General features: G+C 46.3%; 1 protein-coding gene across 3 annotated transcripts in view; it reads left to right on the top strand.

The window, feature by feature from the left end:
- Positions 1–13,723, top strand: part of CILK1 (ciliogenesis associated kinase 1) — a 59,292-nt gene extending 45,569 nt beyond the window's left edge. For all 3 annotated transcript variants that reach the window (XM_004771860.3, XM_004771859.3, XM_004771863.3), the window contains 6 exons: positions 2,623–2,943; positions 4,463–4,653; positions 4,771–4,919; positions 6,437–6,565; positions 8,834–8,956; positions 10,047–13,723. In XM_004771860.3, the coding sequence (XP_004771917.1) occupies positions 2,623–2,943; positions 4,463–4,653; positions 4,771–4,919; positions 6,437–6,565; positions 8,834–8,956; positions 10,047–10,201 (1,068 nt within the window). In that variant the 3' untranslated portion in view covers positions 10,202–13,723. The remainder of the gene's footprint in view (positions 1–2,622; positions 2,944–4,462; positions 4,654–4,770; positions 4,920–6,436; positions 6,566–8,833; positions 8,957–10,046) is intronic.
- The last annotated feature ends 4,017 nt before the right edge of the window (positions 13,724–17,740 follow it).

Below are 17,740 nucleotides of genomic sequence, written 5' to 3'. Positions count from 1 at the left end.
TTCTCTAAGTTAAGACTACATAGCAGTTTGCTTATAAGGCATTATGGGTTGTCAAAAGGGAATTTGAAAATATTTGTGAAATCCAACTCCCTCATTTTACAGCTGGCACAGAGAGGGCGACAGACAAGGTAGAGCTAGGATGATAAGCATCGTTAATATTTGATAGCACTTAACAGTTTGTAGATGCTTTAGTGTGTTCTTACATGATATTAACCCTATGAAGGTTCTGTGAACTCAGGGGTAGTGTTTTCCCCCTGTGAGAAAACTGAATCTCAGAAAGTTGAAGCGATCTCCCCTAATCATTCATCCATCAACTAGTACAGGTAGTGCCCCAGACTGCAGTTCAGTGACACGGATTGTGGGTCTCCTGCTTCATACATCCTTTTTTCTCAACCTGCCCTCCCCTAAGGCCAGTTGAACTTAGATGATAAAACACCCTTGTGCCTCTTGCAAGCCTCCCTCTGTAGTGTGTCTGGCTCCTTCCCAGCAGCCCCTCAACCATGGTGGTTACGCGGCTCAGAATGACAAAGGTGACCAGTTCTAATCAGAGATGATGATTCAGCTAAACAGAAGTGATGGGGGCCATTTGAAGATAGGGCCAATGTGATCTTAGAATTTGTGAGAACCAGAGAGACCATAGTTGGAGGTTAAGGAATTATAAGGAGAAGCAGCTTTCCAAAGGCTCAGAGGAGAAAGAGCCATAATTCGGTACCATAAGACTCCGGGTGGCCAGGGTTGGAAAGCCCACAGAAGTGCACAGTTGGGGGGGATGAAATTCATAAATATCCTGAGGGCAGGAGAAACGCTTTCTGATGAACCCAGTTTTTTAAAGGTTGTACCCAAGAGATGAAAAAAAATAAAATCTGTAGCAAGGAACCAAGAGAACAATGTGTATTTTTAAGAATAGTGTCAGAAAAGCTAAAAACGGTCCCAGATCAGTTTGCAGAAGTGCCTGGAACTACAGAGACTTCTCAAATTAGATGCCAGGGTCCAAAACCAGTACCAGAATCTCCATGTTATTGGCCTCTGTGTCTACACTTACATATAATCATTACAGATGTTTATAACAGAGCTATTAAGAAAGGTTCTGTTCTGTTTGGTGATTTCCATTCAAAAAGACTAGGGAATACAGAGACTATTTCAGAAAGAATCGCAAACCCCAGCCCTTCAAGATTTATCCCCTGACTGTCCAGAAAACTGGATTGCTCAGAACAGCTACCAAGGCTTGCCCGTTGTTGATAGGCAGGGTTTCCCTGTATCCTGCATCACATTCTTGGCATTCCTGGGGTTAAAGACCTGCTCATTTTACACTTGCCTCTTCGGAGTCTTCCAGGATTATTGTGTTTGGCTCTCCCAGCTTTATATTATTTTTTTTCTTTTTATGGACTGAGGAAATTGGCTCTGAAAGGTGAAATACTACATTTAAGACACATAGCAGGGGCGCCTGGGTGGTTCGGTTGGTTAGGCGTCTGACTCTTAATTGGTTCAGGTCATGATCTCAGGGCTGTGAGATCCAGCCCCACATTGGCTCACGCTCAGTGAGGAGTCTGCTGGAGATTCTCCGGTTCCCTCTTCCCTGTCCCTGCCCCCCCCACAAAAAGATACATAGCAAATAAGTTACAAAACCAGCATCTGGGGCGCCTGGGTGGCTCAGTTGGGTTAAGCCGCTGCCTTCGGCTCAGGTCATGATCTCAGGGTGCTGGGATCGAGTCCCACGTCGGGCTCTCTGCTCAGCAGGGAGCCTGCTTCCTCCTCTCTCTCTGCCTGCCTCTCTGCCTGCTTGTGATCTCTCTCTGTCAAATAAATAAATAAAATCTTTAAAAAACAAAACAAAACAAAACAAAACCAGCATCTGACTGGCTATTATATAAGACTGATGAATCATAGACCTGTACCTCTGAAACCAGTAATACATTGTATGTTAATTAATTGAACTTAAATTTAAATAAATAATAAATTAATACATACCACAAATTGCGATTTGCCAGCATGGACCAATATTTCTATGGCTCCATGATACAATGCATATTAATTTATTTAAATTAAATTAAATTTATTTGTTTACATTAAATTAATTTATTTAAATATCCTTTAACTCTTTTTTTTTTTTAAGATTTTATTTATTTATTTGACAGAGAGAGAGATCACAGTAGACAGAGAGGCCGGCAGAGAGAGAGAGGGAAGCAGGCTCCCCGCCGAGCAGAGATCCCAATGCGGGACTCAATCCCAGGACCCTGAGATCATGACCTGAGCCGAAGGCAGCAGCTTAACCCACTGAGCCACCCAGGCACCCTCCTGTAACTCTTTTAGTGAGGTCTATTATATTAAATGGAAGTTTCAAAGGAAAAAAAAACATCTGTGTTGAGCGAGATACTTTTCAGAAGTAGCAAAAGTAATAGCAGTGTAACTGGCTGCTTTATCCAAATAATTTTAAGTGTATAAACTTTGTATTTTAGATAAGGAAAATCATAAAGAGTATCACTCTTTCAGTGCTGTTTTCTCGTTGGTTTAGGCTAAGAAACTGTAGTAAGCTGGTCCCATGAAATGTAGCTCAGTGAGCCTGATGGTCGTAACCTTCCTGGCTAGACTTTTCTCCTACAACAGCCCTCTGTGTTACTGCAGGCGCTTCGATATCCCTACTTCCAGATTGGGCATCCACTGGGCAGCAACACACAGAGCCTTCAAGATTCAGGAAAAGCACAGAAGGATGTCCTGGAAAAGACAGGCGCAGCTCCTCACATCAAGCCGGTCCCTCCCGCCCAGCCCCCAACCAAGCCACACCCACGGATTTCCTCGAGGCAGCATCAAGCCAGCCAGCCCCCTCAGCATCTCACGTACCCCTACAAAGCAGAGGCGTCCAGGACAGATCACCCGAACCATCTTCCAGAGGACAAGCCAAGCCCGTTGCTCTTCCCATCCCTCCATACCAAGAATGCTCAGTCGGTAAGCAGTGAAGATTTGCTAGGACGCCTTGTCTTGTCTGTACCTCTTCTGACCCCATCTATGGTGTGAAAGATTTCCTTTTTTCAGCCTATAAAGTCTAATTATAAGGAAGGTTGATTGCAATAAATGTATCTTTGCAATATCACGGAATAATGAAAGGAGCTTTGGTCTTGGAGTTGAAGGTCTAAATTCAGGTTCCGGCTGTGCCTGTTAACAGCGGGGCTGGCGGCGGGCAGCTGCGGTGTGACGGTTCAGAGCTCCCCATTGTGAACATGTTTTGAAAAATCACAAAGTGCTGTAACGAAATGTATAGGTTGTCATTCCTATTAATGCTGTCGACAACTGCTGTTAAAACTAGGCTGTTGATTGAGCCCAGATGGTTCTCCTTCTCTGGGACTGGTGCGCAAAAGGAAGGAAGGAGTGCTAGACTCAATAACCTCATCGGGGCATCTAGTTACCAGTAGGTTTGTGGTGCTGTCTGAGAGTCTGATTTTCTGACAACTTTATGCAGAAGCAGAATTCTTTCTGTCGACAAGTATTCATTCACTGATGCCGGCTCCCGACCCGCACTGAGCTGCCCTGTGAGGTTACTGGAGTGCTATCTTTAGACTGTTTGCTGGGCCCCCGCCCACAACTTTGGAAGCAGTGTGTATTTGGAAATTTCCTACTATAGCTAATTCTGTAATTAAATAGTATCCAGATCTACTAAGAAGGCAAAGAAAGCATGTTTGCAGTGTTTTCGGTAAATGAGCAGGATGACTGATGTCTGAGTTGTATTCTCTTGCATCTCTGTTTACGACAGAATAAAGCCTGTTAATGTCTTCAGGGATGAGGCCCGGATGACAGCCTAGCTATCCTCCCCATATGTGAGCAGTACCTTAGACTTCTTTTTAGGGGCACCAGGGTGATGCAGTCAGTTAAGCGTTTCGAGTCAGTTTGGCTCAGGTCATGATCTTGTGGTCGTGAGACTGAGCCTTGTAGCAGGCTCCTCAGTGTGGAGTCTGTTAATGCTCTCTCTCCCTCTCCTTCTGTCCCTTCCCTGTCTCTCTCTCTCTCAAAAATACATCTATTTTATTTATTTATTTATTTGACAGACAGAGATCACAAGTAGGCAGAGAGGCAAGCAGAGAGAGAGAGAGAGAAGGAAGCAGTCTCCCTGCTAAGCAGAGACCCTGATGCAGGGCTTCATCCCAGGACCCTGGGATCATGACCCAAGCCGAAGGCAGAGGCTTTAACCCACTGAGCCACCCAGGTGCCCCTAAATCTATTTTTTAAAAATGTCTTTGTAAAAATCCTTATCTCATACACCTGAATGTCCCCGTAGGATGCCAGTGGGTGGGAGGCACACAGGAGAGGTGAAAGACAGAGGCCCTGGAATGTGCTTCCCACGGTGGCGTGTGGGGAATGCTATGTCCCTGTCCTCCTTTTCATCAATGAAGAAGTGTGGAATGGGCATTACTCATGGGTGAGCTCCATTAATGCCAAGTATCACTTTGTCCCCCACTCCTCGGGTGCACAGAAAATGCTAGTTGGCCTGGAACACAAAAACGGGGAGATCAAGCCCAAGAGTCGGAGAAGGTGGGGTCTTGTATCCCGGGCGACAAAGGATTGTGACGACTGGGCTGACTTGGATGACTTGGATTTCAGTCCGTCCCTCCCCAGGACTGACCTGAAAAACAAGAAGAGACAGAGCGAGGAGGCTCTCTGCAGGCAAGTGTGCGCCTCGGCTCAGGACACAGATTGAGTCTGGGGTTTTTGAATCGGTCTGCGCCTCTCTGATGGTGCTTCCCATCTCATGCTGATCCAAGCCACATTCCCTTGCTTCAGATTTGAGAGCGTTCTGGACCTGAAGCCCTCCGAGCCCATCAGTACAGGCAGCAGCGCCCCTACCCAGACCTCCTATCAGAGGCGAGACACACCAACCCTGAGATCCGCGGCCAAGCAGCACTACCTGAAGCACTCGCGATACTTGCCTGGTAATAGAAATGCTTGCCTTTACTTTCCTCCTCGATAAGAAATCATTTCCCTGGAATCACGTATTCACAGAGATTCCATTCTGGAAGGCAAGTGCCCCTGGCTTCTAGAACTTCAGAACTGGCAGGAACATCATAGAAATGTATGATGTAAGCCCCTGTGCAGCCTATTTTCTAATGCTGGGAGCCAGACCCTAAACAAATAGACAATCAGTAGATCCAGTGGTGGTAGAAAGCGGGGAGAAGATGCCACTGTAGACAGAGGACACAGGAAGGGCCTCTCTGAGTGCATGACTCCTGTCCGGGCCCCCAAAGAATGGGGAGGAACAAATGAGCAGAACAAAGGCAGGGGAAGAAGCAAGAGGAGAGCCTGGGAGGAAGGCAGGGGCTTAGCTTGTGAGGGGAAGGGCAGAGGGGCCGGCGTGACCCGAGCATGGTAAGACGGTGTTACACGAGGCAGGAGGCATCTTTGGGGGACTCGTGAGACATTTGGAATTCATTTAACAAGTAGCAAGAAGCTGTCAAAGGGTTTTAACTGGAGAGCACACTGGGTTCACATTCATCTGCATGTTGAGTGGCTGAGGGCAGGCTGTAGTTCTCGTGCAGGTAAGGGGAGTGCTGGCTCAGGCTGGGGCTGCGGGGCCCAGGGGAAACATGGGAACAGCAGGCCCCGCTGGTGGGTTGACTCCTCACCTCTTGGTTGGCCTCCCAGGATGACCTGGAAGAAGAGAGAGCAGGTGACGGTACAGCAGTGGTTCGGGTGTCAGGACAGAGACACACTGTGTCCTCTGGTCCAAACTCCAGTGGCCACAGGCCAAAGAGAGCAGGGAGGGAATTACAGTTATTTCTTTTTGGCTCTAGAAGAGGAAGGAGGATAAAGGATGAATTCAGTCTTTCAGTTCTGAAAACCATCTGCAGTGTTTGACATAAATGGGAAAGTGGGCGGTCTAGTGGGTGGTTTGGCTTGAGTTTGAGGTGATTGATTAAGGTCAAGGCAGCCTTGGGTCTAACGGAGTCTGAGGGTTCCCCAGTGCTGACCCTAGTCACCAGCACTAGATGGCGCTAACGGTCCAGGTCAGGTGAGAAGAGGGATCTGGGCGACAGAATGCAGAGAAGAGAGCAAGGAGCTGCAGAGCTGGGGGGGTGGGGAAGGGGGACCAAGAGGAACTTGGGAAGGTAATGGACACGTAGTGGCCCATGCAGGGGTACAGATGGGAATGACCAGGAGCACTGACACCCAGGAAATAGCACCAGAAGACATGAGACAGATCTGTTGGGAGGAGTTTAGAGAGACCTCTTTCAGGCTGCCCATCAGTGAGTCAGCCTACTAAGTCCCAGGACACCATATTTCCTTCTTTCCTCAGCAATCTATGGACAACCTCAGGGTCAATGTAAATACATTACATTCCTACAACATAGGAAGTTTAGACAAATTGAGTTCTGTGATGAGGTTACCACTGGAATCTGGCTCAACATGAAATAATGCATTTTGCATCTGAAAATCATTTCTTGCCTACTAGGAATAAATATAAGAAACGGCATACTTCCAAATCCAGGCAAGGATTTTGTTCCATCTAATCCGTGGTCGAGTTCTGGTTTGTCCGGAAAATCTTCAGGAACAGTATCCGTAATCAGCAAAATAAATTCAGGTGAGTAGTGATTATTAACTCCGAAATGACAAGAGGCAGATTCTCTGGATACAGCGAGGCCGGTCCAGAGAGACAGGCTATGGAAATGAGAGGGTTTTCTGGGACCCCCTTTTCAGGCCACGCTCCTGTCTCTTTCTTGGCAGCAGGCTCTGGGGACCCAGCCAGCTGCCCTGGGTCTGCCCCCAGGCATAGCTGGGGAGTTAGGCATCTCTGACTTCCAAGGCCCCGCCCTGCTGGACACCCAGCTTAGCTCCACCTGCCGTGCTCCAGCTCGCCCCTCTCTCTGATGACCCAGCCTTAGCCCAGAGCGTCAGAAAAACCTCTTCTGGACAGCTCAGAGGGCCGTCCCCACTTTTTTGTTGTTGTTCTCAGTCCCACTTCTTTTAAATGACTAAGGGAATTTCCTAAGCCTTCCAGGCAGGCTAACCCCATTCCCAGCAGGCCTGTTCCCTGCCCCACTTTCCCTCACACAGGCAGCCCCTGTCATGCATTGCTTCCCTTCCACATTGCCAAGCAAACATCTGGGCCTCACTTCTCCCTGCTTTATCCATGACACATCCATTTATTTTGAGAAATACAAAAAAGAGGGAAATGAGGTATCAATACCCATGTACCCACCCCAGCTCAAGGAGTCAAACTTTGCAAGTACACATGAAGCCCACCATCTAGGCCCTCCTACCCATTCCCTCTTTCCCCTCTCCTTCCCCCGACCCCTACCTAATTTGGTGTTTATTACTTCTGTGCATTTTTTCAAAGATTCATGAACCACATAGTATTTTTTACGTGTTCAAAAATTAACACAAACGTAATTCTGGATCTTCACTCGTTTTAGTAATTCTATTATGATCTAGCAATTACACAGAGGTGTAAGACCCATCAGAGTGTATGTTATAAAACCTATATAACTTATGACACCACATCACCCCCTAATTTATGACTTGTACTGGACTGTAATGTATTTATCCTTCTCTCCTTGGTGAGCATGGAAGTTGTGAACCATCTTTGCTATAGAAGGAGCGCTGAAATGAACCTGGGCGTACCCTCTTGTCGCGCACCTGCGTGAAGGTTTCTCTGGGGTTGATGTAAACAGGTTAAAGGGTGTGCTCATCTTTGACTTTACAGATGTTGCCCAATTGCTCTCCAGCAGGGTCTGGGAGTGGTGCTGCATCCTTGATGCCACTTGGTACTGTCGCGATTGCAAACTGTGTGCTGGTCTAATGGGTGTGAGATGGCCTCTTGTGGTGGCTTAAGCTTGCATGTCCTGTGTACTAATGAGGTGGAGCATCTTCTCTCGTGGTCATGGACTGTACGTTCTTTCCCTTTTGTGACTTAACCTGTTCAGATTCTCTCATTTTTTGTGTGTACCTATTCACCAAAAATGCAAAATGTCCTCTAGCACAACGCAGCTCCTCACCCAGGCATTGTCACTCTGCCACACATTCTCCCCCCAATCCCCGGATATAACTTCCATTTGTATAATGGCCCATGATAACATTTGTCATCATTCCGTGTGTACCTGAAGTCTTAATAGGCTCATAGATCTCTGTTCATCCATCCAATATGTATTGATCACTGCTACATATAAGGTGTCCCATTAACCTCGTAGAACACTGGGTCCCCATACAGTTCCAGCCCTTAAAGCACTCTCACTCTGAAAGGGTCATAAAAAATGAATATATTTAATATACATCATTAATTTTTCTGATTACGGGGCAAGAGTATTTAGTGTAGACTTACTTGACATGACTAAATAGTTAGATCTTAACTATTCAGTTAACTAGTTAACTACTAAATAGTTAAGTAGACTTACTTGTCATAACTAAATAGTTAAGATCGCCTGTCTGCATGCCATTCCGTAAGAGAGTGGTTTGTGGATTATGGTTTAGCCAGATTCTATGATTTGTACATACTGACCTGGAAGGATAACTCTTCTCTGTTTTGGAGGGGAAAAAGCAGATTTCAGAATGGGCTAAACACATTATTCCAAAAAAGAAAGAAAACCATACCTTTCCCTTTTCTTGAATGAACTAAGCATCTGGGCTCCATTCAGGCACAGGCTACAAGAGCGGCCCTGTCTTTGCTGCCCCTCTCCCCCGTCTTTCCACAGTGTGGTGTGGAGGAATGCTCTGCTCACAATTCACGGCTCTTACCCTAGTTCCCCCCTAAAAGTAAACACCCAATTCTTTATTGTTCCACACCTGTGTGATCCTGTTGTGTTATGTGCACATGGGGTCTTCATAGTAATGAGCTTTTGCTTTTGTACATCAGTTGGTTCCGGTTCTACGAGTTCTAGTGGACTGACTGGAAACTATATCCCGTCCTTCCTGAAAAAAGAAGTTGGTTCTGCTGTGCAGAGGGTACACTTGGCTCCTATTCCAGACCCTTCTCCGGGTGAGTCCTATTTGGGGTTATTCATGAAGCCGTTCATCAAATGGTTATCGACTCATGGCTTTGTGCCAGGCATGTTGTAAGCCGAGGACCCACCAGGGCAGGGTAGATGCTTGCCAGCGCTGAGGAGAAAAATGAGGTAGACAGGATATAGGGAATGTGGGGGTTGGAGTGTGCATGTTTAAAGAGGGTGCCAAACCCTAAGAGACTCAATCTCAGGAAACAAACAGGGTTGCTGGAGGGGAGGGGGGATGAGAGGAATGGGGAGGCTGGGTGATGGACACTGGGGAGGGTATGCGTTGTGGTGAGCGCTGGGTGCTGTGTAAACTGATGAATCACAGACCTGTACCCCTGAAACAGATACTACATTATATGTTAATTTAAAAAGAATAATAATTTACAAAAATAAATAAATAAATAAAAGAGGGTGGTCAAAGAAGACCTCACCACCAAGGAGCTTGAGTGACAGTGTGTGAAGGAGGTGAGCGGGCTAGCCAAGCGGTGTGGGTGACCCCCAGCCCCGGGTTCCTAGCACGTGAGAGGTGGGCGTGTTCCTGGAAGAGCCCGGAGGCAGGTGGCAGGGGCGGAGTGGGCGGGGCCGCCGTCAACGTGCTGTCCCTGTGTGTGAGCGACCCGGCAGGCACCTGAGGGTCTGGGGCAGAGGTGTGAGGTGATCTGACTCACATCTTGGAGCCTCACTCGCGCGCTCCTCGTCGTGGGACTGGAGGCGGGGAGCACGGTTGGCAGCGGGGAAACTGGCTGTTGCAGTCATCGCGGCGGGGAATCACAGGCCCGGCTGCTGAGAGCGGAGCCGGGCCAGATTCTGAGTCTGTTTGGAAAGGAGAGCCAGTGGCATTTGCTGACCAATGACACGTGGGCTGGGAAAAAAGAGGGGTCAGGAATGACACCTGTGTTTTTAGCCTGACAGCAATAGAATGGAGCTGTCCTTCACCCGGAGAGGGAAGACTGTGAGTCGCCCACCAGTGCTTCTCTTGAACTCCCATTTTCCGATATTTTTGTCACCAAGATGCATTTGTTTGCTGTGTTTGCGGGAGTCCTGTATCAATCCCACCCACCTTCCTCTTAATTGCAGGCTATTCTTCCCTGAAGGCCGTGAGACCTCATCCTGGGCGACCTTTCTTCCACACCCAGCCTAGAAGCACTCCCGGGCTGATACCACGGCCTCCGGCTGCACAGCCCGTGCACGGCCGGACCGACTGGGTTTCCAAGTACGCGTCTCGGCGATGACCCGCGAAGCTTCTGGGCGTGGGGGAAAGCAAGACACGGTCCCTCGGCTATCTGGTTGGTGTTCTGCCAACAAGAAACTGGCGACGGTGTGAAAGCAAACAAAAACTTTATAGTTATTCTTCTGAACTAAGACATTTCAATATTCTTTTTAAGATTTTTTTTTTAAATATTGATTTGAATGCAATACCCTTTTTTTGTACAAAATTATTTTATTCTAAAACTGGGTCCCATTATTTTCTTAAGCAGCAGCATTTTGTATATATGGATTATGTTCTAGCATTTTATACAGTCAACTTTGTAACGAACTTTTTAAAAATTAATTGATTTTCCTTTGGGGTTCCAGATAATATTTTATACAGATTTTTAAAAATGTAATAATATTGATGCAGTATTGCAGCAGGGGTGCAATTGGAGGCTACATGATAGAGGGTTACTGACTCACCACGTGCAGAGATTTGTGAAGTGGTTAAATTTTAAATGTGGCACACTGGTACATCGGCTTTCTTGGACCAGCCTCAGCGCTAGATAAATGATCTTCTGCTTTTCTCAATATCAGGTTATTGGTTTGATTCTGTGACACCACTGTGCTGTTCTAAAAATACTATTATGCAATGAATTTTGCAGCTGAAAGAACTCCAAGTAAATAGTTTTTTGAAGTTTTTACAACCCTTTTTGGTGGTTGGAGGTATGCAAGGTGGTTGGAGAGATGGTTTTATCACGGTAGGCCATCCCATTCTATTTTCTCCCATTTTTTTATGTTTCTTCCATTTTTGAAATCCAATTGTATAAGTACCCCCAAAAGGGAAGCTTTTCAAGCCAACGGGTCTTTCACTCAAAGGTCAACACAGTCCATTAAACTTATATTCCTATCAAGATGCATGACCAAAAAGCTAAGTTTCAAAGCAGCAGAAGATTTTTTTATTGTAATGACTGATCAACTCTTGAATTCGGTCCAGTTCTCCAGGCCTGGCTAGGAACAGACAATGAAGAATCTTCTGTCCTAGCCACATTCACAGGGCACTTTGGGGAGCAGGAAGGATTCATGGCCAAGGTTCTGCTGACCTGGGACATCCCGGCTACCATGATGGTGGTGTCAGTAATGTGCCACACTTGAACTTGTAACCCTTGTGTAGTTTCTTCACACAGTGGGAACTCTAATTTGTTGGACAGAGGCTATTCCATTGAGAGGAATGTTTACAGCAATTTTGAAAACGACAAAGCTAGTTTGGAGACAGAAAAAGAAAAAAGGTCCACTCTTCGTCCATCTCTGTAGGCCCATCTGGCCCCGCCTGTGGTTTACCTGAAAGGTAGGAGGGAAGGTCTCCGCCTGTGGACATAATACAAGCTCAATAGCGCATTGACTCACATTCTCCCAGGCCCCAAGCTACTCTCATTTGGTTCCAGGTTCCCGGATCTAGCAGGTTGAGCCATGTGAAATTGTCTGTCATTTCTGTAGGTTAAAATGACAGATAAAACAGAATGCCAGCACTTGGACACAATTTAACCCAATCCATGGGTAAATGATTGCTTTGATGCATTTGTAGTGTGTTAGAGCCTGAGCAAATTGCCAGGGCTCCCATAGGGCCCTCATCTAAATCAGGGAGTAATTTCTGCTTTGGGGAATCTGGCGCAATAATGCACTTGACCAAGCACTATGATCCCTAGGGGCGTGAGAAAAGCACATAATGGATGTGGATTTGATAGGGAATATTTTCTGTTAACAAACTGGCAGCAAATCTTCAGAAAACAAATATGTATATGTAAGCACAACTTGAAGCTGAGTTCACTTCTGTATTATATTCTCAACTCATTATCTAAAGCAGGAGAAAATATGTTTTCAGAGATGAGTCCTTTACTACGATTACTATTTATTTTCCCTTTCTGTATTATGTATAAAAAGTAAGTTAATCTGTAACCTTGCCCAGCTTGCTGGAAAGCTGGTTTTAAATTGTAAATACCTCCTAGAGAAGCGAATGGATTGTGAAAACCATATTCTTGGCACTCTAGCTTATGTTAAGGTCATGACATTTTTTTAAATGGAAAAACCCAGTCACCTGGTTATTATGCATTAGGGAATTGTTTCTGTAATGCTTTTTTGGGCCCACATTCAGAAAATATTTCAGTTTTCTTCCTCTTACTTTTTGCTTTATTTATGAGTAAACAAGTTCCCTTAGGATGCCAAACACGATTATCCTTGTGGAAGTCGAGAAGCTGATGTGCAGTCGAGAAAACTAGAAGACTGAAAAAACAATGTAAATTCTAAAGAACCAGCAAAATCCTGGAAAGTTCTTTTTTTTCCCCCCATAAAGGGTAAATGGCAAATGTGTATACACGCTGTTTACTATAGAAGGGAATTGTGACCATTTTTTGTTACGTGAAAAATTAAATGATACCTGGTGTGTATATCTTTTAGTTAGTAGGGAATTATAAGATGTACTATAAGACACCAAGAGGAATGAGGAGTTTCACCGTACTTATCCATGACTATACCTCATTTCCAGGTAGAAAGCTTTTCGGGACGTCGGGAAATGGTCCAGGGATGGCTCTCTTTCCACACCCAAAGGTCCGGTGATAAGTGGTGTGCCGGGGGGTATGTGTGCAAACCACAAGGCAAGCCACATGGGCATAAAAGCTACTCTTGGTGTGACTGTTCATCTTACAATAAAATTCCATTGATTACTAAACACTCACCCAGCTCATGTATGATAGGATTTAAGGAGGAAGAAAATTGATTTTCAAACCATTATTTTAGACACCTCATAGATAGGCTCAAGGACTGTATATATCTAACTGACACTGTATCATCTTTTGATGTTATCAGAAGTTGAATACAATGAAGGTAATGCCCAAGAACAAATAAGTGTAGTACTGGGGCTCACAGGCACCATCTTTGCTCATGAGGTAGCGTTCTCCTACCATCAAGCCATTGTTTTGTGCCATTTTGGACGAAAAGGACGCAGGCTGTACGTTTCAGCTCAGTGTATGACCAAAAGCAATATGTTTATAAGAGAATGTTTGACATGCTAATTATTTTATGTCATTTAAAGCATACTGTAGCAACGTGTTTGTTTAATATATGTGCTTAATTTTTAGAATTATTTTTACAATTTCCAACCAAAGTACTGTATTTTATATAACTTATTGTGAGGACCCTCTCATGGAAACCATTAAGAAGACAACCTGGAGGCAAGCATCCCATCGATCTGTATTACCAATTTCTTAGAGACACTGAGCTAATGTGAATTTTCAAATAACCCGAACAGTCTTCTGATCTCAGATGTCTTTGTACTGATAGCAGTGTAGTCACCAGATTTGATTACAAGGGAATAACTGAGAATATATTTATTTAAAAAGCAAATAGTCATCACGATGAGAATAGAGGAGGAGAGAAAACCACTGACACAAGCCCTTTCTGAAATAAAACATTGCGTTTTGAATAGTTTGTCCTAAGTTGTTTAAAAACATTAACTTTATGTAAGGAAAATTCTGCTCCAAATAAAGTTACAGTTAAAGAAAGAGAAATGATCTGAGTGTTCTGTTTTTATTTTCAGTGTTCTTCCATCAGAAGATAACAGTAGGGCCCCTGGCAGGCTCGGTTGGTAGAGCACTCCACTCCTGATCTCAGGGTTGTGAGTTCAAGCCCCGTGCTGGATCTTTCACAAGAAGAAGATAACATTAGTATTTCCTAATGGGGGGTTTTGCTATTTTATAACTTCTTAATCCTTAGTACAGTGTTACTGCCATGAAATTAAAAGAATAAGCTTAAAGCAGCATGTAAAGAGTTATTCTGCAAGCTGGAGACTTTTTATTTTGTGTTTTTTGGAGGCTTTTTAAAAATTTAGTATTTAGCAAGTTAGGTGACGAGGAATATTCCAAAAAAGAAAAAAGCAGATGGAGACAATTTCTGGTCGCCAATTTCATCATGTCTCCTTATTAATACCTACCTTGTATGCTTTCAGCTTTTCATAGCATACTCCTATGTACAATAAACACGGTCAAATGAAACTCATCACTTCATGAATTACACACAAGATTCCACGGGAAATTCACTTCCCATTCTTTGGATCCCCAAAAGAATTTTGTAGGGACACAATTTACCGAAGGTGCATTGCTGAATCCCTAAGTGTGAACTCAACAGCATGTGTGTAAATTTTTGGAATCCTCTGCCCATCCCGCCCCTTCAGAAGCCTTAGGGATTTGAGCTCCGGCCAGCCTTCCTGCTAATAAAATCTGCTGTTAGAGTCTCCCATGTAGAAGCAGCTTTCCGGCTCCCGTCTCTGACTCGTTCAGCCTACTTGCCTCCACTCCAGCTTCCACCACGGGCCTTCCGGGTGACCCAGAAGTCCTACAGGATGTCTGCCTGCCTCCTGGGACCTTCAGTAGCCTCTCCTACATGGGAGTGCCTGGCGCACACATCAGCTCCTCCCTGGCCTCGCGGGCAGCACTGCCAAGGTCAAGGCCCAGTACCAGCTGCAGCTGCAGCCAGACCAAAGCTGAGAATGTGTACTTGATCCAGTACAGGGAGCTGCAGACCCTGGCTGGGAATCACACGGATGCTCCCCAAAAGCTGGAAAACAGAGAATTCCGAGATGAACTTCAGCCTCAGTCAACTCCAGGATGAGATGGAGGGCCTCCAAGGCCAGAGGGCTTCCCTGGAGGCCACCATAGCAGCGTGGGGGGCTGGGGGAGGGAGGTGGAGTGCATTAAAGAGATACTCCAGGGCCCTGGCCTTGGCTACCGCCTGCGCTCTTTCTACTCCAGCTTCGGCTCTGGTTGGGGGCTCCAGCTCCTTCTGCAGCGCCAGTTCCTTCAAAGCCATGCTTGGTGAAGAAGATCAAAACCTGTCATGAGAGGCTGGTTGTCCGAGTCGTCTGATGTCCTGTCCAAGAGAAGCAGCCGCTATGGTGCCTCCCAGTCTCCCCCATCCGGTGCCTGCCATAGAGCCTTTGGGGGAAGGAGCCATGCAGGGGAGCATTGGGAACAGGAAACCCACCTAAGGCCCAGCCCCTGTCCTCAGCTGACCCTTGGGTGTAGTCTGTTGCCCTGGGTACTCCTTTTGCCCTTGCCTCCAACTAAAAGCCCATTCAAGTGCCTTTTCTAAAATAAAGCCTCAGGGCTCCAGTTGGCTCAAGTCAATAGAGCATTTGACTCTTGACCTTGAGGTTATAAATTGGAACCCCAGGCTGGGTGTAGAGATTACTTTAAAAATAAAATAAAATAAAGCTTCACCTAGTTCAATTCAGTACAGCATGCAACTCTTGAACCCCAAGCTGGGTGTAGAGATTACTTAAAATCTAGATAGACAAAACCTCAGTGGGTTCAGCCAAAAACAAATCCACAGAAATAAAACCCTGCTGTTGGGGAGTGACATCACCAAGATGGCAGCATAGGTTGCTCCTGATATCATGACCTCTCACAGGAACACCCAGTGACTATTCAAGATCAAGACACCACTGAGAAGCCCAGAAAATGCAGTTGAGGCCAAAGCGTGCCCTGGAGGCGAAGAGCTTCTGCATTAGAAGGGTAGGAAGTGACTACATATTGACTGCACTGCCCCTCCCCCAAGACAGCCTAGCGCCACACGGAGAGGTCTCCCCTGAGCCTCTCGTTCTTCCAGTGGGAAGAGAGAACCCCAGGGGGACAATTGGACTCCCCCGAGCATTGTGGGCCACTTGGGAGGAGCCCCTCCCTGATCGCACACCAGGGGAATCTGCAGCTGTCGGGAAATCTGTGATGGAGAAGTGGGGAGAGACGGCACACGGCTCTCAGCAGACCGAATTCATGCTTGCAGTGCCCAAGGGGTAATCTCGACCAGCAGTTTTGCTCATCTGCAGAACCAAGGCAGGAGTGCACTCTGACCAGGCAACGTGGTGGGGTGCAAATCCATCTGTTTCAGATCCTCAGACATGGAGTTTTGCTGGGCCTAGAGCTCAGTTTGCCCATGCCCAGGCAAGATGCTGAGTCACAGCACTATCTGCTGGGGAGTGTCTCCCAGCCCCATCTGACCGGAAGGGCTGGCGACAACTTCTGGAAGCTGTGTGGCCCAGCAGCACTCAAGCTTAGAGGTTGAGCAGAGCCGATGACCCGCAGGGCAAAGCCAGTGTGGGGTGCAGTGTTCCCAGGCTGTGCCCAGGCAGGGGTCTGATCCACAGCCAAGGGGGAGGGTAGTTTCTGGCTCCGCCCAACCTGAGAGCTTGTTGGGGAAACTGAAAGTAGCCTGGTGCAACCCAGCCCCCTTCCCAGGAGGCAAGGGAGCAGAGACGGGGCCATGCCTGCTGTAGAGGGTGTCTTCTGGCCTCGTCTGATCAGAGGGGCTGGCAAAACACCCAGCAGTACTCTAGCCTAGACACAGGCAGAGCCCACAGTTTTCGGAGCAAAGCCAGTGGCCCTGTTTGGGGTGTGGGTGGACTTGAATTAAGAAAATCAATGAAGAGCTGTACCAGCTTTAGAGCTGCTTCTCCTGCTGTATCCAGGCAGAGAATCTGATTCGTAGCCATGCTGCTCACTGGAGACAGATTTCAGTGTGTGCAGCCAGGGAACCTAAGCAGAGCAGGCAGGAAGCTCTGTAGCCCATTCCACAGGGCCACATACAGTGACACTGGAACACAGCACAGCCCATGGCTTTCCCATCTGCAGAAAAAAACAATGGCTTCACCTGACCACAAAATGCAGTGCACACTCTAGCCTGATTTGGGCACCCAAACAACAAGCTATATAAGACTTGGGTTCTGTCCTGCTACCCTAAGGCAAGGAAGTCAATTCATAGCCTCATCTATTATTGAAATAGTTCTCAGTCCTGCCCATCTAGCAAGCCTGTAGAGCCCATCCTACAGCCTCACTTGGGCAGGAAACCAAGAGCCAGCTGTCCTGTCCAGCTGTTCTCATCCAGTGACACACTCTCCCATCCCCATCCTCAGAGCGTGAACAGCTGCCTCACCCAAAAATAGACCATAATAGTAGGCCTCTTCTATTCAAAGACATTACCAGCGGACATACCCAAAAACCCAACTGGGCTGACTGGTAAAGAACTATCTCTCCCAAAGTAAATCCGTAAAGTCCAAGAGAGGAGCCCCATTACTCAAATACACAGATACTAAGTAAGGAATCACGGATCACAAAAAATCAAGTAAATATGACACCACCAAAGGAAACTAATTAAAGTTTCAAGAACTTACCCTAAAGAAATGGAAATCTATGAACTGTCAGATGAAGAATTCAGAATAATCCTCTTAAGAAACTTTAGTGAAGGCCACCTGAGTGGCTCAGTCAGCTAAGTGTCTGTCTTCAGCTCAGGTCATGACCCCAGGGTCCTGGGAGGGGGTCCCAGATTGCGCTCCTTGCTAAGCAGGGACTCTGCTTCTCCCTCTGCCTACTGCTCCCTCTGGTGTGCTTGCTCTCTCTGACAAATAAATAAAATCTAAAAAAAAAAAAGAAGAAGAAGAAAGAAAGTTTAGTGAACTACAAGAAAACACAGAAAAGTAAATGAAATTAGGAACACGATGCATGAAAAATTGAGAAGTTTAACAAGGCAATAGCAAC

This window comes from Mustela putorius, unplaced genomic scaffold (assembly GCF_011764305.1).
Source record: "Mustela putorius furo isolate JIRA1106 unplaced genomic scaffold, ASM1176430v1.1 tig00003983_pilon_pilon_pilon, whole genome shotgun sequence".
Lineage (NCBI taxonomy): Eukaryota > Metazoa > Chordata > Mammalia > Carnivora > Mustelidae > Mustela > Mustela putorius.
Note: the sequence above shows the minus strand (reverse complement) of the source record. Positions and strands in the feature narration are given on the sequence as shown.